Source organism: Homalodisca vitripennis, chromosome 3 (genome assembly GCF_021130785.1).
Source record: "Homalodisca vitripennis isolate AUS2020 chromosome 3, UT_GWSS_2.1, whole genome shotgun sequence".
NCBI classification, from domain to species: Eukaryota; Metazoa; Arthropoda; class Insecta; order Hemiptera; family Cicadellidae; genus Homalodisca; species Homalodisca vitripennis.
The window spans coordinates 110,619,655-110,645,999 of record NC_060209.1 but is presented as its reverse complement, the minus strand read 5'-3'; the positions used below and the strand labels follow the sequence as shown (position 1 = coordinate 110,645,999).

The 26,345-nt window shown below is 32.7% G+C and overlaps 1 protein-coding gene and 1 long non-coding RNA gene across 4 annotated transcripts in view; one reads left to right on the top strand and one right to left on the bottom strand.

Annotated features, from left to right (window-relative positions):
• The first annotated feature begins 17,447 nt into the window (after positions 1–17,447).
• The window catches only part of LOC124357294 (atypical kinase COQ8B, mitochondrial-like), a 52,676-nt gene continuing 43,778 nt past the window's right edge, over positions 17,448–26,345 (top strand). The window contains exons 1-2 of one of the 2 annotated variants that reach the window (XM_046808953.1): positions 17,448–17,645; positions 25,261–25,342. In XM_046808953.1, coding sequence (XP_046664909.1) covers positions 17,448–17,645; positions 25,261–25,342 — 280 coding nt within the window. The other variant, XM_046808954.1, reaches the window with a different exon arrangement.
• Positions 17,642–26,322, bottom strand: LOC124357296. 2 transcript variants are annotated; one of them, XR_006921933.1, is made up of 3 exons: positions 26,019–26,322; positions 20,725–20,836; positions 17,642–18,343 (listed from the first exon to the last, which is right to left on the bottom strand). It is a non-coding gene; the product is annotated as an uncharacterized LOC124357296 (long non-coding RNA). The 2 variants fall into 2 exon arrangements; XR_006921934.1 differs by lacking the exon at positions 26,019–26,322 and adding an exon at positions 24,547–24,707.

Below are 26,345 nucleotides of genomic sequence, written 5' to 3'. Positions count from 1 at the left end.
CTGAATAAATACCTTAAAAATAAGGAAATCAGAAGGAAAACTCCATCTCAAGATCCGTTAACGGCATTTTTCATGAATATGGCTGACACTGTTAAATCTTTCCCGATTCTTGACGAAATTAAAATAAAAGGAGAGTTATTCCAATTAGTCTAATCAGTTGAAGCGCGCCTGGCACAAGAAATACAAACTCCAAGATCATGCTCTTCTAATCCATCTTCCTCAATGATCAACTATGAGGCACATGGATCACGATCGTCAAGCTCACTTTACTCTGCATCCCCCATTTCTAATCCTAACTATCACCAACAAGTGTCAAACTTACCTCAACAAGAATCCGAAGAGAATGAAGAGGCTTTCGATGAGTTCCTTTATGAAATTTCATTAATGACCTTTTGTAAAATGTGTTCTTTATACGAGGGCTGTTTTTTTTTTTCAACTTCCGATGTGGTATAAAAATAAAACTAGGGAGAGTAATTAAATAAATTTACTATCAAAAGTTAGGTACATTATTAGTTACTTTTCAACATAATCGCCATTTAAATTGAGGCATTTTTCATACCTGGGTACAAGCTTCTTAATACCTTCTTCATAGAAGTTTGCCGCCAGTGATTTGAGATGGTTTTTCACGGCGTCTCGCAGCGCGTCGTCTGTTCGGAAGCTCTGCCCTCCTAGCATCTTCTTCAGTTCCGGGAAAAGGTGATAGTCACTCGGCGCTAAGTCAGGACTATACGCTGGATGGTCAAAAACATCCCATTTAAAACCGTCAAGAAGACGCTTTGTCAAAGCAGCACTGTGAGGACGGGCGTTGTCATGAATGAGCACTACTCCCGATGTGAGCATTCCTCTCCTTTTGTTCTGGATAGCTCTCCGCAAACGTTGTAACGTACCGCAGTATCCTTCCGCATTGATTGTGGTACCTGGCTCTAAAAACTCAACAAGCAATACACCTTTTTGATCCCAAAACACGGTGGCCATAATCTTTTTGTTGTTGAAAGTTTTTTTTTTTTGAATTTTTTGGGTTTGTTTGGAGAGTTTGAATGCATCCATTGTTGGGACTGCTGTTTCGTTTCTGGGGTATCGTACAGAACCCATGTCCCATCTCCTGTCACGATTTTGATCAAAAAATCTTCGCCATCAGCTTCATAACGGTTCAGAAAAGATGTTGCTGACGCCATTCACCGAGCTTTGTGGTCATCAGACAACATCTTCGGCACCCATCGCGCACAAAGTTTTTTGTAGCCTAACTTGTCAGTTACGATAGAGTATAGGGCTGACCTTGAAATCTCAGGAAACTGATTGGATAGTTCCGTAATCGTAGGCTAAACCTTCGATTGCTTCTTACACTTTGGTCAACTCGATCAACGAGGTCTTCGTTTGCGACCGACTTTCGTCCTTGCCCCCCTTCATCATGAATGTCAACTCGTCCATCTTTAAATTTCCTACACCAATCACGCACTGCACTGTCACTCATAAAGCTTTCACCGTATACTCGTTCCATTCTACGGTGAATTTCTGCTGCAGATAACCTTTCAGCTTGCAAGAAACGAATGAAACTTCTCAACTCACACTTGGCGGGAGATTCTATCAAGGTAGCCATGTTTATGTGTCGCTAGATAAATTGGAAATGGCGTCGGCCGTCCGAAAATGAGTGAGGTTGTAGTGGGAGAGGTGCGCAGTCGACTGCCGCGCATTGCTGGCCGATACCGCTCGCCCAACCATCTAGCGGCACGATCGGAAGTTGAAAAAAAAAACAGCCCTCGTATATATATATCTTATAAAATTAAAGGCTTTCTTATTTCCAAACATATTAAGACTCTTATTATTTATTCCCTTGTATATTTTGTTAGTGTAGAAAAAATATTTAATGGTATACTAACGATACTTTTTTAAATATATTATAAATTGTTATTAAATATGTCCTAAATCAGTATCAAAACTAATTGTATCCTTAACATAATAATGTATCAAAATACAGTAGAGTTAAATATAAGCTATTAATATACTGAATTATATGAATGTACTATAAATGGTTGGTGATATATATATATATATATATATATATATATATATATATATATATATATATATATATATATATATATATAGTTAGTATATTATTATAATTAGAATAAATAGAATTTTATAATCTCACTAGAAAAGAACATACTATATCATGCATTATGTCACTTAAAAAAGGGACTAGTTAGAAGTTTTGCCTTATTTCAATGCAAATTTATACGTCTTCAGAAGTTTTTAATCGAAATATAGAAAATCAGGCATGAAATGGTTAACTGAAAAAATTTTAAAATACGCACCTTAAGCAGATTGCTAATATCTGTTCAGGTTCAATCGCATGGCGATAAGTGGTGTTCAGTTTAACTATATGTTGTCTGAACACATTCAAAAGCTCAAAAAACATTACTTGCGACATGCGGAAGTAGCTAAAAATGTAACTTCGTCTTCAATTAAATTAGGAAACAGATGATTAAATTCTCCGTATTCTATCCTTTTCTGATTAATTCTATGGATCCTCATTTTTCGTTTTCTCTTCCTACGTTGCTGTTCCTCATCTTCACCTTCGGCTAACAAACAAGTAACATTTATAACTTCTTCGCTACTGCTATCCATAACTTATATACTATAATATTTGTTTATTAAATTCTTACATATAAAACCATTCGCACACGACTCGACATACGTCGAAATGAACTGAAAATTCCGATAACGACTAGTGTGCGCAGTACCTAAAAAAGTACGATCCGTCCAATACGTGCCGTCCGTCCGATGAGGATCTGTGTGCGCCTACCTTTATAGAGCCGAGGCTGTAACCATTAATCTACGGAGGAGGACATAAACAAGGTAAACTACAGTAACATGGGTATAAAACAAAAGTTTGTAGCAGATCGTTAATAACAGATGGTTCGCGCTTATGGTGCATATTTCCGACGGTAATGGAATTGGTCAACCTGGCACGTGATCTGAGGTCAGAAAAGTACTGATCGGAAATGTCTCAGGCCATCAGTGAGGACTTCGGTGGTTCAGCGCCACCTCGTACTTCTAGCGAAAAAAATTAAACATCCCTCGAAATATTACATCTTAAATTCAAGCTCAGATCACGTAAGTGCTCATAATTTTTAATTTTTTATATTTGTAATACATGCGTATGTATTAAATTCTTGTATAGCTTAAAGACAAATAGTAGATAAGGACAGAGTAATGTACTTCTCGTCGGTCTCGCTTTTTTGTGAGGGATAAAACTAAAACCAATCGTTATAATGCCATATAAATTTAAGAGTAAGTCAAATAAGGTCTGTTATTTCTAATAACGTATTTTTTTAGGTATGCGATAGTAAAAACTCTTCCAAAAATAGTGCTCTCCGAATAATACCAAAGTACCAAATTTTGTTATAAGGCCATGAGACTAACAGCCACCTAAGGTTATAAAACCTAAAGGAGAATTTTTACGCAACCACAACTTCTATTTATGCTCTTTATTACCAAAGCAAGAACTCGATATGTTACAGCTCGGCAGAATAATAAAACAGGTGTAATGGTGGCTTATAGTGCTATACAAGACTGCAGCGCCTAATACTTAAATGGGAGTTGCATCCATTCATCAAATTGAAGAAGTTTAGAAAAAGCAAACCACAACCTAACAACTGATAACTTCAGTAATGCTTCATTTTCTTCGACGAGGACAGCCCATGAAAGCTTTCCACCTTCGATCCCTGGTTTTACTCAGCTGTTGAATATCCAGGAAGTCCCTAGTCCCGTGTTTGGGAATGAAAATTACTACAAGCAGCCATTCATGATATCAGTAGTGCTTCAAGCATAAACGTGATTCCGGCTATTTTGGAATTTCTCACTTTTTTCATTAACTAATTCTTAATAACCTGTAATTTTCCTACTAAAACTGTCCAAGTTAGTGCCTATTTGTAAGAAAAGAAACCCTGATTTGGCAGACCTATAGACCGATCTGTGTGATACCTACTTTTCCTAAAATAATATAAACACCTTGATACCTCGTGTTTGTAAATGTTTTGAAAATAATTATATTTTTGTCTGAATTCCAGTTTGGTTTTCAAAGGGGTCTGTCAACCGTGGACGCGATTGAGACCTCAGCTTCTTGTTTAGTTAAGAAATTTAGAGAGGCGGAACGGCACAACAGTCTCTCTGTGACCTCAGTAAGGCTTTTAACTGTGGCTTTCCAAATGTCATTCTCCTTTCTAAGTTGTATTATTATCGTGTAAAATGTGTCAAGTTTCAGTTTTCAGATCTTATTTAGAAAATCGTACTCAGAGTGTTTGTGTCAATATATTTTTTTGAGACGGTGTCAATAGAAGGTATGGTCCCACAGGGAAGAGCGAAAAGCGGAACCTTTTTTGCTTTTGGTTATGATTAATCATTTGCCTAGTAATATTAACTATTTCAGTTACTTTCGCTGACATTTTTTAGCTGAAACAGTAGTCCTAACACTTGTTTTTTTTAGAAATGCTTCGCAGTCTAAAATAAAGTATAGTTAGTTCATCGTTTAGTGTAAATGGTCTTTTGCAGAATCAAAGTAAAACTCAAAATACTTTATTTAGTCTTTGTTTCCAATCCATTCCTTGCAATAGTATAGACTTACAGTCAAATTGTAATTATTAGGTATTACTTGGATTGTAAGTTGTCATGAGCCAACTCATGACATTATCCTATTCCACGCGCCTTGGTCATGAGCCCCTAATGTGAACTATGTTTTAAATGGGCTATACGAGTAATATTTTTATTGAGTCACTTGAAAAAGTTTGTTAACAAATACCAACTTATAATTGGCCTATTTTGTTTTCCATATAATTTTATCACATGGCTTAACTTTATAAGGAAATGGCCAGTACGTCATTAGGGTTTTATTGTTACAGAATTGGAAATTGGCAATTGGAATTATATCAAGTTCACCACTTTTAGCTTAATGTAGACCTTTATTTACTAGTGACAGAATACTCACAGTTTTCAATTAATTCATTTTTGTAACCTAATTAAATAAGGTTAAACAAGACATTCACAGTAAGTTATCAGTTAAGAAAGTTTGTTCTCACTCATTTCACAAGAAATAACAATGCGATTGATCAACCTCAATGCAGGTTAAGTAAGACCCAAGATTTAACATTTAGCAATTAAAATGTTTAATAAGTTACCTGTATCAAGTCAAGAATGTTTATGGCTGTAGCACATAGCTTGAGAGTTAAATATCTTTTTTATAAAGTCCAATAGCCTTTTGTAAAAACAGTAGTAGATAAAATATTTTAAATAATTATTTAAATACTTTTACACTTGCTAAACCTCCTGAGAAATTAAATTAGAAACTCTACCTTTATATTAAGTTTAATTTTTACCTTTAGTTGTCTAGTATAGATTTATTAACATGCTCCCTTGAATTTTTAATTGTTTAACAGCTTAATGATCTTGTATTGTTTTAAATTATGTGATTTTAATGTTTAGCTTTTATTATGATTTCTTTTGAGAAGGATTCATACTTAAGGGTTTCAGTTCTTTTACTAAAATTTTAAGATTTTTTTTATCAGTTTATGACATTTGTTGATTGTATACCATAGTGTTATTAATACTTGGACCTACTCGATACAACGTTACCTTTGTTGTTTATTTGTATGCACTGTAATTTGCCAATTTTTCTTTTATTCTGATATTAAGAACATTATAACTACATTGTAACATTTGCACAACTAGCTGATACTAAAAAGGTCCAATAAATAGTGTACCTTAAGGCTTCATGGATAGTAACTACAGCTATTTGGGTAATCAGGGTAAAGCACAACTCGGCTCGCTACACTATCACAATTAAATTCACAATCACAACACTGAGCACCAACACTTCGTAGCCACACAAAACATATACACATACACACACTTTCGACGACACAACACTACAAAGTTACAAACTTTACAGTGTTGAAGATATCCAAGCCAAGGGGGAAAAATAGAATTAGGTTATGTTGTTGTTGAATTGTTATATAATTAATTATTAATAATCCTTGGTGTAAAACTCGTTTCTGTGTCCTCAAAATAGTTGAAATACTGAGAACGTAGAAATTCGTACTAACTGTACATGGGCACAACCAAGATATTTCAATAAGAAATCGTATTTTACTGCTAACCAGGTAAGTTAAATATGAACCGGTTTAGAATTATTACATTGCAACAATTTTATTAACATAGTAGGCAGTATATTGAATCTCATCACTAAGGTAATATAAATGAATGTAGGTTTTATTTAATAAGCATAGAGTTTATGGACACTATCTAAAACCATGGACTAAATCCATATTATTATAAAGTAGGCCTATTAAAAATAATAACCCAATTTTTCCAATATTCCCCTAACATAAACAATCAAAGCAACCAGGATCTGGGCTGGCCATCAACAAGATAGAAGAAGAAGGGCTATCTGGGTGACCTAACATGGAAGGGCTGACAAAACAAAATATACTTATGAGAACTCGCCTAACTGACCTAACAGCTACCTGATTATCAAACCTAATCCAGGGCCAATCAGCCTGCCTGTGAGTATTTGGGCTATAGCAATCGCTGTCGCCACAATCAAATCATCAATATTCATGATTATTTAAAATACCAAAACTTAAATGTCAAACTGAATTATGTTATAGGTATTTCATATTACAGTAAACGGTCATTCCATGTCATTCAACCAAAGCTCCGGACGGCTGCAGTATAGGCCTAATAAGCGGCCACGAACACAATCGGATTATGATTATCTATTGATTTGAATCATCGATATTCATGACCATCCAAAAGACTGAAAGCAAAATGTTGTAAAACACTCGGTTGGGTACCGGGTCATGAAGGTATTCATGGGAATGAAAAAGTGGACATCCTCGCCAAAAAGAGAGTGAAATCCACATTGGTGGGGCCTGAGCCAGGTTGTGGGATAGCCTTCGCAAACGTTAAAGGACACAATTGGAGTAGAGCCTCAGGATTAAGACTATCCAAATTGTTTATCTCTCCTTACGTTAAAGGGTGGACAGCTCTCCTAGACCAGAATAAGGAGGATATAATTGACTGATATTAGGAATGTTGACAGGACATGGCCCTCTGAGGAAGCACCTTATGAAGGTAGGCCTTAATCAGAGTAACGATGTAGACTCTGTGGAGAGGAGGAGGAATCAGCGGAGCACATTTGGTTAGATTGTCCTGCCATCGTAGACACTCTGAAAAAAGTTACCTGGGAGCATATCTCCTCAGCCCCAAGGACATTAGAGAACAGGAGCCCTTAAATCTGATTGGTTTTTGCAAAAGCCTCGGTCTTTGAGGGCACAAAATTAAAGTAAGGGAGGCGCAAAGGTCCTTTTAGGACTAAGCATGGGGTTAAACTGTCCTTTTCCCTCAGGAAGGGAGAAAAAATTTTTGGAACCAATAACTTAATAGATATTTCAAAGAACAGTATGGTTTTGCTAGTTTTCAATCTTAGAAATTAATGTATAAATATTATTATAATTTACAAATAGTAATATATAATTTATATAATTACAACAAAACATATTGCTTGTAAAACAAAGAAGACACGTACGTCACTGTTCTTGCTGCCATTAGTTAATAACGAAACAAATTATTTGAAGGAAATTATAAGATTAAAGGCCGAGGTGACAATCATGGATTAACCATCCACTAGTTCGACCAATCGTAGTGAACTGGTGTGTCGTAAATATTATCTGCGGCTGGGACTGATAGCGTATCTGTTATCTGAACGCTCCGGGGCAGAAGTCAGTGCTTCACTAGATATCGTACTGTAGTTTGGATCGAGTGAGCGCGTGACGATCATGGATCAACCATCCACTAGTTCGACCAATCGTAGTGAATTGGCATGTCTGAGTGTTTTGTCGGGCACATTAAGAGGTTACGTTTCGACCGAAACGAGATTATTTAGTTTCTGTACATTCTGTGGAACACACTAATGGTGAGTGTTCTTTATTAATGTTCATTTATATACGTATTCATATTAGGAGTATTCATGATTTATTAAGTTTTTTACACGGTACATAATAATTGCCTTTCCATTACAATTCAATCTATATTTCTGATCAGCCCCTCTAGAATTTGATATTTTACTGATAGGTACTATCTGGAGGGATGTTTTTCTTTCGTTGACATCAGTGCGGGGCAGCACCAAAGCCTGCGGTGATGGCCGGAGGCACTCGTCTCAACTTGATAACAACTAATTAATTTGTAGCTCGAAGTTTAAGAAAAACATTGTTCATTTGGATTAAAATTCTGCTCTTTTCAGTATTATTTTTCATTTACGTTTGCAAAGATGGTGCCGCATCCGATGACGTCATCACGAGGTTGAATCATGGTCACAAAAGGTCACGTGATGCCCGATGTGGATGTAGAACATGGAAATATTGCTCCGCGCTTGAGCAGTTGTTCCATTTTTTATGTTCTAGAACTTTAGTATTTCTCATTTCCACCCCGTCAAACCTTATATTCTTTTGTTCTGTAGGACGATTCCAATAAGTTAATAACTCTAAACTCTTATTTCGCCGCTCCGGCCGTTAATGTGACAATTACCGATTTGAATTTTGAATTTCTTCCAAATACGATTTTACTTTGAACTAATTTTTAGTGATAATGTCGAACTGAATTAAGTTTTAGGCTTTTAAAATCATATTATAGTAAAGCTACACTTTTATATGTAAAATATTTGTTTCAGATTACATAAAATAACTAAACTCTATTTAAATTACGTTTGAGCAGCATAGTGCTTGCAATTACCTTAGCCAATCTGAAATGGTGTTTCTGTAGGTACTGATGCCATCAATAGTACATTGATTAATAAAAAAGTAATAGTTTGTTTGATATCAACAAAAATAGTTTTTCATTATATTCATATCAAATTTAGAATGTTAAAAATAAGTCTTGTCAAGATCGTTTTTAGATATGTCGTGTTTGTTCTTACTTTTCTTGCAGCGAAACACTATTTGATTTCCACCTTTAATTCTAGTTTTCATCTTGTCAACAAAAATCTGGAAAATTCGGACTTAAAAAAGCAAGGTCATTCATTATCTTGTAACTATTTAGACCATTGCTCAATGTTTATAAAAAAATTTTGAGATAATATCTGCATATTAATCGCCATTGTTCTTGTCATTGTCACTAGCCTTCACTCTTTTGGAAAAGGTGGACCCAACAACAGCAACAATGATTACCAACAATAATTAGGTATGAGATAATTATTTCATACCTAACTGATTATGGAAAACAGTATCTTATCTAATGAACATAGTAATGGCAGCTCACAACAAACCACTGTGTACTCCCGTAACAAAATATTCTTTTTTAAAAGAACCCATTTTTGTCTCATTCTGACATTCTGTATCTATGTAGTCAGTTATAGTGTAAATAACATACGTTTTTTTTTTCAAAAACATTGAGGGAGACGTTTTTGGATGAAATAAAAATTTCAAAATGTGATACATAGTGAATGAATTAATCAATTTATTTCAATATTCATTATTCACAAAATTTACAATATTCACAGCAACAGAATCACAGCATGTTACAATTATTATTATAACCAAAAGGCAGAAAAATGTAATATTTTGCAATGCTCCAGTGTCCGTACATCTGACATAAAAATAATAACATCCCTTGAACCTTGAGGTACTACCTACCATCAGATCACTTTAGCTCTAAAGGTTAGATTACCTCTTTACTATTTGTATATAGAATAATAACAAATAGTAGATATTAACAGAGGATTACATTTTTGATTAATACAGGGTGATTCAAAAAAGAATACCACTACTTTGGAAATTTATAACTGCAGAAAATAAAAGGAGAGCTAAGCACTATCTGTCGGCGAAATAAAGAAGCTCTAAAGTTTCATTTAGTTGTTCATTGTTCACTTGAGGCGCTGTTGACAAGGCGTCACCTTGATGCTAAGATGGCGACTGCTAAATAGAAAGCTTTTTGTGTTATTGAGTATGGTAGAAGTGAATCGACGACAGTTATTCAGCGTACATTTCGAACGAAGTATGGTGTTCAAACTCCTGATAGGTGGTGTATTCTGAAATGTCTGCATTGGTATAAACAGTTTATAGAGAATGGGTGTTTGTGCAAAGGGAAAGATTCTGGACGGCTGCGCACGAATGATAAAAATGTAGCATGCATATAGATATAAACGTTTTCTCTGCAATTTCAGCCAATAAAGTTTTTGGTCCTTTTTTCTTCGAAGGTGCTACTGTAACTTGACTACAGTATCTGGAGATGTTGGAGAATTGGCTGTTCCCTTAGCTCGAACAAGAGGCACAATTCATATTTCAGCAGGATGGAGCGCAACCACATTGGCACTTATCTGTCCGTGACTACCTGAACGTCAACTAACCGAGGCGATGGATCGGCCGCCAGGCAGCCCGTGACAGAGCACTTTATCACTGGCCTCCAAGAAGCCCTGACCTTACCCCCTGCGATTTTTTCTTATGGGGGTATGTTAGGGATATGGTGTTTCGGCCACCTCTCCCAGCTACCATTGATGATTTGAAACAAGATTAAGCAATAGCTATTGAAACTGTTATGCTAATGAGAGTGTAGAATGAGTTTGAGTATAGGGTTGATATTGCTTGTGTGTCTGGAGGGGGTAATATTGAACATCTCTAAACTTGTTTTTAAGTGAAAAAAATTGTTTTAATACTCTTTGTGATGATGTATAACTGAAGGTTCTATTATGTTTCTTCCATTAAAGACACATTTTTTAAGTTGTAGTATTTTTTTTGAATCACCCTGTATATTTTATATTAAACAAATTTAAGTTGAGACAGTTGTAGAGAATTTTCACCACTTCCGTATTTTCTGCCATAACTTTCTTATTTTATGTTCCCTTTTTACTTTATTACATATACTATAAGAGTTCTGAACAAACTGTAGTACAAAAAATTGGTTTCCCTAAACTGCATAACTAACTTGAATTTGTAAACAGATTTCATAAACTTGCCTACCCTGTCATAACAAAATTATAGGATTTTAGTATATTAGATTAATATGGATTTCCTTAATATCAAACCATATTTTGATATGGAAGGATCAAAATAATATGAAGTAAAATAATAATATTACTTTTTCCCTGCTTGGTTTTCCAAAGAGTTAATGTCTTACTATTTCACAGAAAACTCTACACAAACAATACAAAAAAACCACTCACCCAGCTAATTTATCACCAATTTGTTGCTGTTAGAACTGAATGCAAGATAGCCTGTTTTAAACTGCCTGTGTCTAAAAATATATGAGAAACATACAACACCTGATATCAGAATTAACCTGTGTTTTGAAGTTACCTTAAAACTTTAAAAATAACCTGTCTATTGAAGTTTTCATTATTATGAATCTTGAGGACAGCATACCAATATGTTTGCAGAATTCTTTATCTCAATCTTTTATTAATGCATCAGAAGATGGCCATTAGTGATTCATTTCTTAACCTTAGAAGTGGTGGCAAATGAAGAGCTTTATGTATTGTTTTTTCAGAATTAAACACAGAATATTAATTGAGTTTGAAGTAGGTCATATGACATTTTAAATATATTTAACATACAGTTAAAAAAAAGAAAGAAAATGTTAACATTTAGGGGGACATGTATATGACTTTATTAGTTATTGTAAGAAAAGTAGAAAAATACCTATATAATTTTAGAAAACAAACTTTATTACACAAAAATGAAACCTACAAAACAAAAAGTAGTTTTGTATACAACTACAATGATTTATATATGTAAATAATTAACAATAGATGTATATGTAAGGAACAAATGTGAAGTATTACAAATGAGTTGTAAATATCACTGGCTCAATGATTTGAAGTAGTTAACATTGTAGATAAGGGATAGAGCTGATTAAAAGGTCTGAGAGCAAACTTATAAATATACAGTACAATATTTTTGTGGAGCGAGTGAGTTGTTCAAAATTTGCAAGTAGCTTATTTAAATTTAGGGCACAAAATAGGCTATGGAAGCCAAACTTAATAAATTCTGTTATATTACTAGAGAGGTGATGAACTATGTGAAAACCATGCACTGAAGAAAAAAAGAAAGAAAAATGGTATTATTGTAAAGCAATGATTGTTCAGCACTGACTTCATGATGCCAACCTATATTATACTGCATTATATTATATTTTGCTATACTATATAACTATATAATAAACTACAGTATATTACCTAAGTATAATATACCGGTACTTAAATAATCAAATCCAAAATAGTTATTCCAAGGGGTGGGTATTTTATTTTACTCAGAAGCCTTAATGAAAGTTTACTTCGGGTCTAGCAAAAGTGAAAGTATTCACAGACAGCCACGGAAAACAATTGAGTAATCTAATAGAACAAAGGTCACATGTGGATGTCTGTTCCTATGTTAGGTCGGGGGCAAGATTTAATAAAGTAACTGAAGAGGTTAAAGAATTGAGCAAGGATCTAGGAAAAAAAGATTACTTTTCGGTCATAGGTGGAACTAATGACATGGAAACAAAAGGCACCCAACAATTGAATGATGAAGTGTGCAGGGTTATATCCTATACCAAACATACAAACCTCGTATTGGCCAGCATTCCTATGAGGCATGACAAACCCAGCCTTGACATAAGAATAAGCAGTTTCAACAGTGAAATTGAGGAAATTGTAAGAACAAATGGCATAAACCTACTTCCTTTACACATACTTCCTCATCATTATTATTCATATCGCGGCCTACATTTTAATAAAAAAGGTAAGGATAACATTTCTATGATGGTGAAAAACATAATATTAAACAAAATAAAGAACACCTCCGTGCCAAAATTTTCCAGGAAGTCAAATGAAGATGGAGTGAATATCCTGGAGGCAGATATATACATGACGTGATCAACCAGCTAAAAACGATCCTTCTGTAGGTTTTTCGCACATTATATTTGCAGATTTTACTCATAGACATATGTCAGCTGGGGTGGCAGTGGTGTTTAGAGAGAGCTTTGGGAGACCTCAAAATACAGACTATGTGAATACCAAACTGACATTGCAGAAGGTGGGAAATGGTGCGTCAGTGTATAGTTTAGTTACCAAGAAAGACTACTTTGGGAAACCAACCGAAGAAGATTATAACAGTGCTTTTACACAGCTTATCGAAGACTTCAAGATAAGAGGACTCAAGACCCTAATATGTTCTCCTATGGGCTGCATAAGAGATCTAATCCAACCCGGACATTTTTTTGAGAAGGTTGTGGAGTTTCAACGAGAAACAAATGCTACTGTCTACGTGCTGTCTTATGACCAGGGTTCTAAGAGAGAGTTGAGAGATGGTCTTCCTCGTTCAGAGTTTCTTGAAAAACTTCGAGGACTACTGGCCAGCCTCTACGAAGAACGTGAATCTGCACCTACCGTTCACTCATCACTGCCGGATTTCTCTGGGCTGGATGTTATAGAAATCTGTGGAAACAATACAACTCCCCTACATATCTATCCATTACAACTACTCCTGCATTGTCTCAAACTTATAGCACACCTTCCCTATCTGGTTTTCCATCCCTGACAACTCCTCCCATACTCAGCTCTGACACACTTATCAGTAAACCTTCCAGTCAAAAAAACTTTTCCAAAGACAGAAATGTGAATCCCAGTTAAGATTAGAAAACTATTGTGTTGTATGTAGTAATTATCATAATTTTAATTCCTTACATGATCTTTTAAGTAAAAACATAAATTGCTGGCCAATCTGTAATAATGCTAGATATAATGATAAATTTATGTGGCTTATGCATTTCAACATTCAAGGTGGATTAATAGAAAAAAATAAAAAAAATGAATTTGAGATAATTTTGAAAAACTCAAATATATCAATAATCTGCTTAAATGAGCATTGGTTAAAGAATGAAAATGTCCATCTATTAAACAGTATCCCAAACTATAAGCTTGCTAGTTTTTACTGTAGAGAAGGTATAATCCTTGGTGGTTCTTGCATTTTGTTGAAAGACAATCTGGAATACAGAGTGAGAGGTGGATGATCTGTGTACTTTTAGCGAGGGTTCAGTTTTTGAAATCTCTTGTGTTGAAGTTTTGACTTTAAATATATTTGTTGTCTCTATTTATAGAATTCCCAAGTGCAGCAAATTTTAAATCTTTTCTAACCAAATTTGAGGAGATATTAAAAAGCTTGGCAAAAAGGCGAAACACTAAACATATTTGCATAGCTTCAGACTTTAATGTAGACATCATGGATGACTGTTGCAATACTCATTGGAATTTCTTTCCTTATTAGGACAATATGGTTTTCAAACTAATTTTTCTATGCCTATGAGAGTTACAAAAATTCACAGACTTGTATTGATAATATCTTAACATTAAAATTTAAGTTCCAGATTGCAACTCCGTTAATGAATTTAGAACTTGGTCTCTGAGACCACAGAGCACTTTTCATAAATTCGTCTGATGACTTAACTTTGAATAAACAATTAGGTGGGTTGAAAAATAAAAAACGTTTATTCTCAAATAAAAATATCAATAATTTTATTAGAATTATTAAAGGAATCAAATGGGATGTGTCTACTGAAAATAATTTTGAAGCAAACAATTTAAATTTCTTGCAAATAAATGCATTTAAAGAAGAATTTCCCTTAAAATTTTATAGTAACAAAAATTCTCAAAAAAACAAATCATGGATAACAAAGTGCATTAAAGTATATAGTATAAAAGAAGAGAGTTAAGTAGGCTGGTGAAGCATTCCAATGATGAACATTTTATAAACTATGTAAAAGAATACAAAAGAACTTTTAAAAAGATCTGCAATGTAGCAAACAAACTTACAAACAATAAATTCATAGCCAATTCAGATGATAAAAGTAAGGCGGCTTGGAGTATTGTTAAATCTGAACTGGGTTGTAAAAAAGTTGAAGCAGAATTTTCTGACATAGTGGTAGCTGATAGATGTTTAAATAACACTCTAGACATTGCAATATTTTTCAATAAAAAATTCATATATTTCTAAAGAAATTGGACTGTATTCTTGTGCTCATAAGGCTCTGAAACTTGTGGAAGGCTTAAATGTAAACCACGAGTATTCAGAGTTTGGTTTTGAAAACATTACTGACAATGATGTACTAAAAGTAGTTAAATCTTTACAAAATAAAAGATCCACAGGTTGGGATGGAGTTCCAGTAAATGTGATGAAAAAAGTTTCAGGTTTTATAGCAAAACCTTTAGCTATTATTATAAACCAATCTTTTCAAAATGCCTCTTTTCCAAATTATTTAAAGTTCACAGATGTCAAACCTCTTCATAAAAAGAGAGAGAGAGAGTAAATCCTGATAATTATAGACCGATTTCAGTTCTGCCATCGTTATCTAAATTTTTTTTAAATCAGCTTTAAATCAAATATTAGCATTTTTAGAAAAAAAATATATATTTTAGCTTCTGAACAATTTGGCTTCAGAAAAGGGATGAGTACAGTGACTGCATTATCTAAATTTATTGACGAAGTGTCATGGGCCTTGGATGGATCCCAGAGCGCAGTGGGTGTGTTTTGTGACCTATCCAAGGCGTTTGACTGTGTTAATCATGATATACTCATGAATTAAAAAGTTGAATGCTTATAAATTTTATAAGAATTCAATATCTTGGATCCAATCCTATCTATCAAATCGTTATCAAAGGACAGTCATCTGTAAAAAATATGTTAAATCTAAATCACAGTGGGAGCAATTAAAAGTTGGGGTTCCACAAGGTTCAATTATGGGACCTCTTTTGTTTCTTTTGTACATAAATGATCTCCCTGCAAACATGTCAAACAGTCTAACACTTTATGCAGATGATACAACTGCACTTGTTAGATCTAAGAATGACGTTGAATTGAAAGTTAAAATCAGTGAAACCATAACTGAATTAAAGGAAGGGTTTGAAGCAAATGGACTCAAACTAATTCAAGAAAAAACTAAATTGGTAAAATGTTGTACTCCTCAATCAAGAAATCATCATTTTAATGATTTACAATTTGAACATCAGAGATTTTCTATTAGTGGAAACACAAAATTTTGGGGCTACAACTGGATTTGCATTTGAATTGAACTAAGTGCATTGAAACTATTGAAGGTTAAACTCAGCATGCTTTCAAATGCTTATTTTGAGACATACCATAGATTTAAAAACGCGTTTAATCATATATTATGCTTATTTTTATTCAATCCTTCAGTACAGAATTGAGTTCTGGGGGTTTTCAACAGATATAAATACAATTTTTAAGAATGATGACATTTTCACCTTGGAAGGCTTCTTGTAAGCCTACTTTTAATGAACATAAAATTTTAACTGTACCAAGCCTAATAATTTTCAAAACGTTATTAACAGTGAAGTCTAATTACGACAACCTTTTTAATAAAAACCATAAACACAGTCATAATACTAGGTAACTAATTTTCAATATCCCAAACATCATCTGAAAGTGGTGGAAAAGACACCATCCTACACGGAGAAAAAATGTTTCAATAAATTACCTTTAAGGTTAAAGGAATTAATATATTCAGCCGCATTCCATGATAACATTAAGGAGTTGTTACTTGAAAAAACATATAATGTAAGTGAATTTTTAAATAACATTTTTAAATTTTAAGCAATATATTACTATTTGTTAATGTTGATTTTTGTGTTTTTAAGTAGGTTTACAAGTTGGCATATTTCTTTCCTGTGATAAGTTAATTAATACCCTGCTTTATTGTGTGTGTTTTATTGCCGTTTTGCGTGTTTTATTGTTGTGTGTGTTAGGTTGTTTGGATTTAGTCAAACAAGAGTCGTGTAGGTAGGTTATATCTGACAATGACATCTGTTTTATAGCTGTGCTATATTATCATGAAACGTTTGTGACAATAAAGATTTATTATTATTATTATTCACTCCACGAATTTGCTATTTTGGTTTATCCATTGCCTGCATAAAATATTCTCATTTCCCAGAAAGAATAAAATAACATTCATACTCCACGTAGTGGGTAAAAATGCCTGTCAATACCCGAATTTGGTAATTGCGAGTGATATAATATAGAACAGTACCAGTTACATTGGTTTTATTATTTTTTAAATTTTATATCTTTTTAAAAATATAATTTATAATTAGTTATAAACAAAAATACTTGACTCCCTACCCAATGAAAAAAACTAAAATAGTTTTTATGACTAATCTATGCATAGAAAGTAAATGATTGTGTGTAAGTTCATCTATAACGTATATTGAAATAGAAACATATTATGTTTTTTATGTTTACAAAACATGCTGTTTCTCTTAGAATGTTAACCTAGATTACATTTTTTCCAAGAACATCATTTAGGTGTAATTTCTGGACTGATAATATTATTGCAACATAAGTTAATGAAGATTTAGTTTTGTGTTACTAAAAACTTGTGTTTTTACAGGTAAAACCAAAACTATGTCACGACCATTAAGGTCTGATATTTTGGGTGTTCTGAAGGGAGCCGGAATGGTGTTTAATAATGCATTTAAACTTCAAGAAAGCCAATGCCAGCAAATATGGCAAAATTCTAGTATAAAGTCAGCAACAGAAGATGTTAACAGCGTTCTAGGAGCTAGTTTGAAAGATGTAGTTTTACAAACCAGCCCTGTTCAGGTAAGTTCAATTAAGGGGTCAAAAAGGTAACTAAGAAGTTTAATTCCTTAAAAAAATATTTCTCTAATGGCATAACATTTTTAAATAAGGTAAACAGCCATTATTTTGTATCAGACAAGATATTTCAATATTCGATAACTTATAGTGGTAAAATATTAAATAAAATCTAAATTTTTGTACATGGGAAAGTAAATAATATCAATTGTACTTTCTGAATAACTGTTGAGACTTACAATATTGTATTTGTGTTATGAGTAAATGAGTAAAAAATATTTCACTAATAGGAATGGACGGGACATTTTGTGTAATGGAGGGTACGAGATCACTTTTATCCATATATTTAAGGTTTATTTCATATTTTCTTTTAAAATCAGGTATACTTGAGTTTAAATTTAAATTAATGTCAAGTAAAATATTTGTTCAAAGATATCAGAAAATAAATACTTTTTAGAGAATTTAGATTAATAAAATTTCTGATACATATAAGTATTACTTAAGGAATTTTGTTATACAGTGGTGTAATATGACAAAGAAATGCTTCAGTTAGCACAAAATGTCATTTGGAGATTGGGAATAGAAGATCAACTTCACATAGAATGTTGTCTGCTTCCACAGTTTGTATGTCTAGAGAAGTTGGCCAGATTAACTTTGTTCCACTTTTACTCATAATGTTGACACTAAGGAAGGTTTTATCTCACCTGAAAAAGTAAAGGCAATCAGTTTTAACTGATACTATATATTGCAATAAAAGTGTTAGGCATTTAAGTTATAATGTAATCTTTATTCCATTTTAAAATACAAGTGATCATTTTAAAGACTGTAAGCTTTCCTTTAATTGTTCAACCCAAGTTATGATTTCACATTTTGTAAAAAATAATATACCTAAAGTAAATACCAACAACAAAATTATCTTTTTGTGAAAATAAGAAAGTATTATGTACCTTGGAAGCATTAATAATTACTATTCCAAATAACACGTAATAAGTTACCTAGGTGCCAGTCATTGTCATATCTCACCATCACCCAGTGGATAATAAACAGACCTTTGAGACTGTCTCCTTCCAATTGCTCTGGTCATGTATCTATATCATTATCTGAAGAAGTTTAAACTTCATGGTATCGCAATCTATTATTGGTACAATGCTTTTTGTTTTTCAAAGACGTGAGTTTTACTAACTCTCTCAAATATATGAAACAATTGTATCCCTTTGATCTTCAAAGATCTGTCAAACCTTAAGTCCAATAATTCTCTATTTTCCTTTACATTTTCTTTTCAATGAAAAAATTGTATTTTCTTACATTCCTTTTTGACACACTCATAAAAGTATTTTGCTGAATTTAAAACTACTTTCCTACTCTTCACAGTAACCCAAACTGTACCTTTTATGACTCCCCCAACACCATTGACCGCACCTCTGCTATAATTGGCAGCAAAATTTATCCATATAATCTTCATGTAATGATTTTTAAATTAAGCTGCACAGTCGTTGCTGAAGAAATCAGTTTCTTTGACTTTTGAACAATCGTAATGGGAAAAAATTTGTCATAGGAATTAACCTTTTTTTCTTTCCCTCAAATGACAAGTGAAAATTGACACCTGTTGGTGTTGCCAATGTGCACTTTGTATCTCATCTTGTATCATTGAATAGTTCTCAGCATAATCAAATTGAACAGTGCTAATTTTTCATCAGTAGCATTTTCTTTTTATGTTTCAAAATGCTCGAACTGGAGTGGGTTTTCAACCTGTACAGAAGCTCATTGGCCTTTTTATGCCATCTTCAACCGATTAAACACTTTAATGTAATAGTAGGTGCTTATCAAATTCCCCCTATTCCTTTATTTCACAGTCGACCTCAAGTCAAATCCTGGTGGTGCAATGTCTAATATGTCATTCTTGTATTTTTTACTCACTGATTGTACAGCTTTCGTTATTTGTATCACAACAAATCTCACCTAGTCTTGTAATCCAAAGGAAAGTCTTACACTTTCAAAGCTTTTGCCAATATAGATACACTCATTAAATCAATCAATCATCTTTATTTACAGTAACATCAAGAAACGTATTGGCGTCAAAAATATTATACAATCAGTACAAATAATTAAGAATATGTGAAATTAAGAAATTATTCATATATGTATTGTGAGCATTATATAGGTAGGTGCAGTCTCATTCTATAATAAATCTTAATAATAAATTACAAAAATAAATGGAACATTACTGTACAAAGTTTCCTAATATTATGAAAAAAAAACATTGTCGTAAAAATTATGACTCTCAGGCTTCAATAAGGACAATGATTACATACAATTCTTTGTCGCCCTCACTCTTTTTTTAATGTTAAGCTATTGGGTTCAACGAGAAAGGGATTTCAAGTAAAAAGAAAAATTGTGGCAATGTCAAGAGTGTAAAAACACAAGCATTGTCAGCAATGAAAGAAAAGGATTAAAACGCCAAAATGTAGCAAAAACGCAAATACTTAAAATTGTCACTATAAAATAAATTTAAAAATGCCTAATAAAGACCGAAAAACAGTAATTAAAATATTATGGACACAAATAACATAAAATGTAAAAAAATTTAATGTGCGTAAAAAAAGTCTCTAAATGAGATGACCAGAAATAGGATAGCTAAATGCTGAGACTTTGTCGAGTTTGCCAGGTAGATACGATCCTTCCTCAAAACGGATTGCAAAGAGGGTCTTTTAATTCTAGTCCAAACGTAACACAATGTTGGTGAGTGTCAAAACAGGATAAATAACCTCACAAGACTTTTAGGAAGCATGCCTCCAGATAAAAAAAATGTAAGGTAGCTTTACAAAGCTGTCACTGATTATATAGCCTAATCAAACATAAAACTGCGTAAGACTAATGAACATAACACAGATGGCGCAAAGTGGTTAGCTGACAATAACAAATGATATAAAGCTAAGGTAAAGTTAAAATGGAGTGAATAATGAAGATAAAATGTGAGCAAAAAGCGGTAACATCGTGATCTTCAAGCTGGGTATTACGTATGTTGCTAAAGTACAGGTGAAAGTGGTGGATAATAGTCGAACAATATGCTGACAACCTGGCATACCTTATTTTGACAGATGTAAGAGAGACTTTGGGAGCAGTTGCAGTCATGAGTTCTTCAGAGATTATTCTTCGTGTTCAGAGGGTTCGTATACAATGAGATGAAGATTTTGAAACTGCAATGTTTCCACATGGTATACAATTAATAATAGAACCATTTGAATAACAAAACTGATTCCTTTACTAAAATGTTCTTTGTTAAAATATTAAGTTGAGGATGTTAGCCAGTCATATTTGATAAAATAGTCATAAAAAAAAAAAACTGCATGTCAACATTTTGCCCAAGTGAAGTTGAGGTCGTTCTATTTACGAGTAGTTTTTCCTTTTTGTACTGCTAATAAAGAAACTATTACAGTGATCCAAATCTCAACCACAAATAGGAAATAGGTATGTGATTTGTTTATTTTGTACTTTGACTAAATAAGAACAAAATTTAAATTGTGAAATTCTTATTTAATCCACTTAAAGCATCAAACATGTAACATGCCTCAATGTAATGACTCTTTTTGGATTTTAATTCTGGGAATGTTAACACCAGGTCATGGATGCACCTCTTTGTAGCAATGTGCATTATAAAAAGAGTCTTTTATGAAACTGCTTTGACACATAGCTGTTTTTGTGAAGTTTAATTATTTGTTATTATTCAAAATCAAGAACCAGAACTTTCTCATTATATTGGACAATCTTCAGTAATACTATATTACTGAATAGTCATTCTGACTTAGCTTTCATATCTATAACCTTATAAGTTTATAGTGGTCCTTAATGTTTACTGTTAACGTTGTCTCAAAATCTTCACAGAAGTCGAAATATATATACTATTTGGGATTTTGAAGATGCATGTATTTGTGTGATGGAAAAAACTTGTTTTGTCCTTTATTTCTAAAACTTGGGGGGGATTCATTAAAACCTCTTTATATGAGAATAATGAGAATAATGAATAATGATTTATTCCATAATAACTAAACAATTAAATAACATTACAAAACCTCGGAATTACACTGCCACGATTTCCAGTTATGTGGCAGCGCAACTAAAAATATAATATATAAATAAACAAACAGAGTCCAGTCCATCACTTTAACTGCCATCTTCTGTGTAGCTTTAACTAAATAAAATACACCTTTAAAGATATAAGTCACCAAAACAAAGAACAAAAAAGTTTCCTTTTAAATATTGGAAAATCTTTCTACATACATACATAAACATATCCCTGTACATAAATATATACAAATCTATAAATAAAAACGTAATAATTATGCTATTTACAAACCAAAAATAATTTGTTTTTTTTTTTTATTAATGGTGTTTTACATTATTATAGGTTTAGGCTATATACAAAAGAAAAATTACAAACAAAAAGATACTAAATTAATATACTGTTTAAGAAATTAGTACCCTCCAACGAGAACAACCACCATTTAACAGATTTATCAAAACTATTAAATGAGTTACATAATTTTATTTCAAGCGGTAATTTGTTAAAGTACTTTGGACCAAGATAATTAAAGGATTGCCTAAATGAAGATCTGTTGACTTTAGGTACTCGAAAGATGTTCTGAAAATTACGTCTAGCACTATAAACTAATTCAAAAGTTCCAGTATTACCACTTCTGATATAAAATACTCTTAGTACCTTATATACAAAAAGGTGCTGTATAGGGAGAATTTTCAAATGACAATAAAGAGGATAGGAACTTTCTCTAATAGATTTTCCTAATATGATTCGAATAAAATGATTTTGTACAACTCGCAATTTTTCTACGTGGTATTTAAAAGTCCCGCCCCAACATTGAATTGCGTATTGCAACCTGGATTGTATTAAGGCGTAATATAAGATTCTTAATAACTTTTCGTCACAACAATTTTTTAAAAAATAAAATTTTCTGATACAAGATTTTAATTTATTTTGTAAAAACAATATATGCTTATCCCAAGATAACTTTTCATCGAAAAAAACACCCAGATACTTAAATTGATCCACCTTTCCAATAGTCAAACAATTACAAAAATTTCCCGTACAGTTTTGCTCGTGATATTTTACCAATTCGTTAAAACTAAAACCAACAAAATCAAAATTCATAAATTTTGTTTTATTTACATTAATTTCCATTTTGTTTTCATCACACCACTTTCTCAAAACTCGTATATCGTCCATCATGTTGTTCCAAATTTGTTGAGGGTTCTTTTCAGAATAAAACATGGCAAAATCGTCAGCAAAAACGCTTGGCTTTCCGTGAAACTCCTCCTCTAACAAATCGTTAATAAAAATTATGAAAAGGGTAGCAGACAAAACGGAACCCTGGGGGACCCCTGCTGAGACAGTCAGGGGAAAACTCAGAGCACCACATACTTTTACTCTTTGCTTACGATTTGTGAGAAAACTTCGAAACCAGTCTTGTGCTACTCCTCTTATACCAACTGCATGTAATTTATCTAAAAGTATTTCATGATTGACTAGGTCAAATGCCCTTTTAAAATCAATAAAAAGACCAGATGTTTTATTTTTACTGTTGAAACTTTTATAAATCAGATTTGAGCTATTTAACAAAGCGTCTTCGGTAGATCTTCCTTTCCTAAATCCATATTGGTTATCACTAAAAAAATTCAATCTATCTAAAAACTGTATTATGCGTAATTTCATGAGTTTTTCAATAATTTTTGAGAATATTGATAGAAGGCTTATTGGTCTTAGATTATCAAATTTAACTGATAACCCTTTTTTAAAAATTGGCACGATTATATTTGACTTCAATTTTTCAGGAAAAATTCCGTTTGTAAAACTTAAATTAATTATGTAAGTCAAAACGGAAGAAATTTCATTTGCTATAGTTTTTATTAAAACAACATTGAAGCCATCAAAACCAGAAGATTTTTTATTTTTCAAACCATTAATAATGGAAATAACTTCATCTTCAGTTGTTGGATGAATGAAAAACGAAACTGGCCTTTGCGGTAATGATACGGTAGAAACCGAGCCTTTATCGCAAGAACCCGATTGTGCCGCGATTAGGTAATTGTTTATTGTTTCTGCTACACTTAATGGTTCCGTTATAATTTCCCCATTATCTAATTCCAGCTTATCAAAACAGCTCTTCACATATGTATATTTCATATTAATCCTTTCAATTTTATAAGTACCTACTTAATAAAACATGTTGGACTTGATAAATCCACACTGAGCTTACCATCTTGAACAGTGTGGTGACTCATAACATTGTTCAATGCTAAACTCCATATAATAATAGCCTCAAAGTGTCTTCTGCATACAATCATTTTATCACTTTTCAGAAAATAAACTGATTTACCTAATTTTGAACAAGTCTATTTTTTCATAAATTATGGGTACATTCAATATAAAAGCTGGACTGTCAGTACATGTCTGGTGTTGTATTGAAGGTGTTAACAACATATTCTATAGCTAGAGATGTTTTATAGTTTGACACATTGTCTGCGGTGGATGGACTGTGGCACTATACAGGCTATCTTAAACTTGGTACATGTCTGGTGACGTAGTACATTTTTTAACAACATATTCTCTAGCTAGAGATGCATTATAGTTTATCCCTTGTAGTGCTGGAGCATAATAAAAAAGGTTTGTCCAAAAAAGCCAGAGATTACTCTCAAGGTACTGCTGAAAAACACCAAGCATATTTCAGCTATTTTTTAAAATTTTACCAAAACGTTCATAAAATCAAAATGGCATTAGATAGGGTATTTTTTTTTTAACTATATTTATGGATGAATTGTTTTTATTATAACACACAACATGCATACACTGCTAATTTATTATATTAAAAAAAAACAAACACCCAAATAATATTACCAAAAATGGTGGATGCACTTTGCTTCTACCGAGGCTGTCCTAAAATCAGTACATGTCTGGTGTCAGAGTGAAGGTGTTAACAACATATTCTCTTGTTAGAGATGTATTATAGTTTAACACATTTACTGCGGTGGATGCATCTTGGTCCTATTCCGACTGTTCCAAATTCACTATATAATTAGTTTTGCAGATAGTTATAATCTGATTATTTCATTAATTGCTCAAGTTACTGTCTAAAAGATATTACACTTTGTTCTCGTAATCTTTAAAAACATACAGCCAGCTAAAAATAAATCTTGAGATTGTTTGGAATCAGATGTTTTCGGCATATTTAAGTTTTTGGATACATTTTTTACTGTACTATTTTTGGTTAATATAAATGTGTTACCCGGAATATGATTTTTAATGTGAACACTTAAATTTAGGTCTTGTTGTCCATCTATTTCTGACAGTAATTTTCTTCTATTTTTCCTAGTAAAATGTTATGATAATGTTGATGAAAGTTATATAAATGTCATACCTTTTACTCAGGACATTTTGGTCAAATATTTTAATACCTAATTCATCATTAAGGCTGCTATATATTCTAGTAATCATATCACAAGAATCAGACTGTTTTATAAAAAAAAATAAAAGGAAAGAGTAGAGAATAATAAAATAAGAAAACAATAAGATCCCAAGAGCCTTATGTTTTGTTGTTTTGTTTTGTTACAGGTAGAAAAGCTAGTGTCAGAAACCTTACAAAGAACTGCCATGGTGGTAGAGGGTCTTAAAGGAGTTGTGAAGTATTCTAATCGTAAGCATAGTTTAATTATTGAAGCTCTAACCCTCAGCTCTTCCCATCCTAGCTTCTACATATTTCTCATGTACACAAATAAAAGCTTATCCCTGTGGATTACCAAATTTGAGTCACCCTCCACTTTAGACATCAAGTAATGAAGTTTTAACTGAGGTAAAACATTGGTTACTAAATAGATGATAATATTAACAGAATTATTATCGTAGATACGTACAGTCTTTCTGGCTGAATGCAACTTAAATGTCCAGTAACCTGGCACTGTATGAGTTATGTACAAAGCTTAAAAGCTACTATTATGGTCATAATTCAATAATAAATGCCTCATAGAGCATAACATAAATGAATTGGTTCTTTTTAAATAGTAAAGGGAAATGCAAAACAGGTGTTTTGGGTCTGGTAAACTTATATAAGAAAATCAATGTTCCCATCAACTTCCACCCAAGCCAACCATTGTTAATTTAACATGTTAACTGCCGACTCCATAAATTACATTTCAACGGTAGAGTGCCCAATTTTGTTAACGTAAATACTTGCAACATTTGGGCATTTACTCTTTACTGGGGACTAATAACTACGATTTGATGACTTATTTATGAATATCATGTTTATAAAGCGCCATGAACTTTAGCCCGACACCACTATTTACATATACAAATATCACTAAAAAACTCACCTGTCGGGCCACTATACACAACGCCTTATAGTAGAGAAATTTAGTTTTCTTTGTTGGCAGTACGAAAATCATATTTTTTTTGCTCACTGACTGCTACAGATGCATCAGCTGTCCTGTTACGTGATGACTATTCCACAATGAGAAAGTTGTTAGTAATTCTCCATACTGTTTTCCCGTCATTTTACGGATACCTCGCATTGTGTTTCTTTCTACTAAGTGATGTTACACTGAATGTTCGTAGTGCTCAGTTACTCTTTAAAATGAGTTTATCAACTGTGTTCATCTGAAATTGATCGAATGATTGATAATCTTTCGTCACCGGGTGAT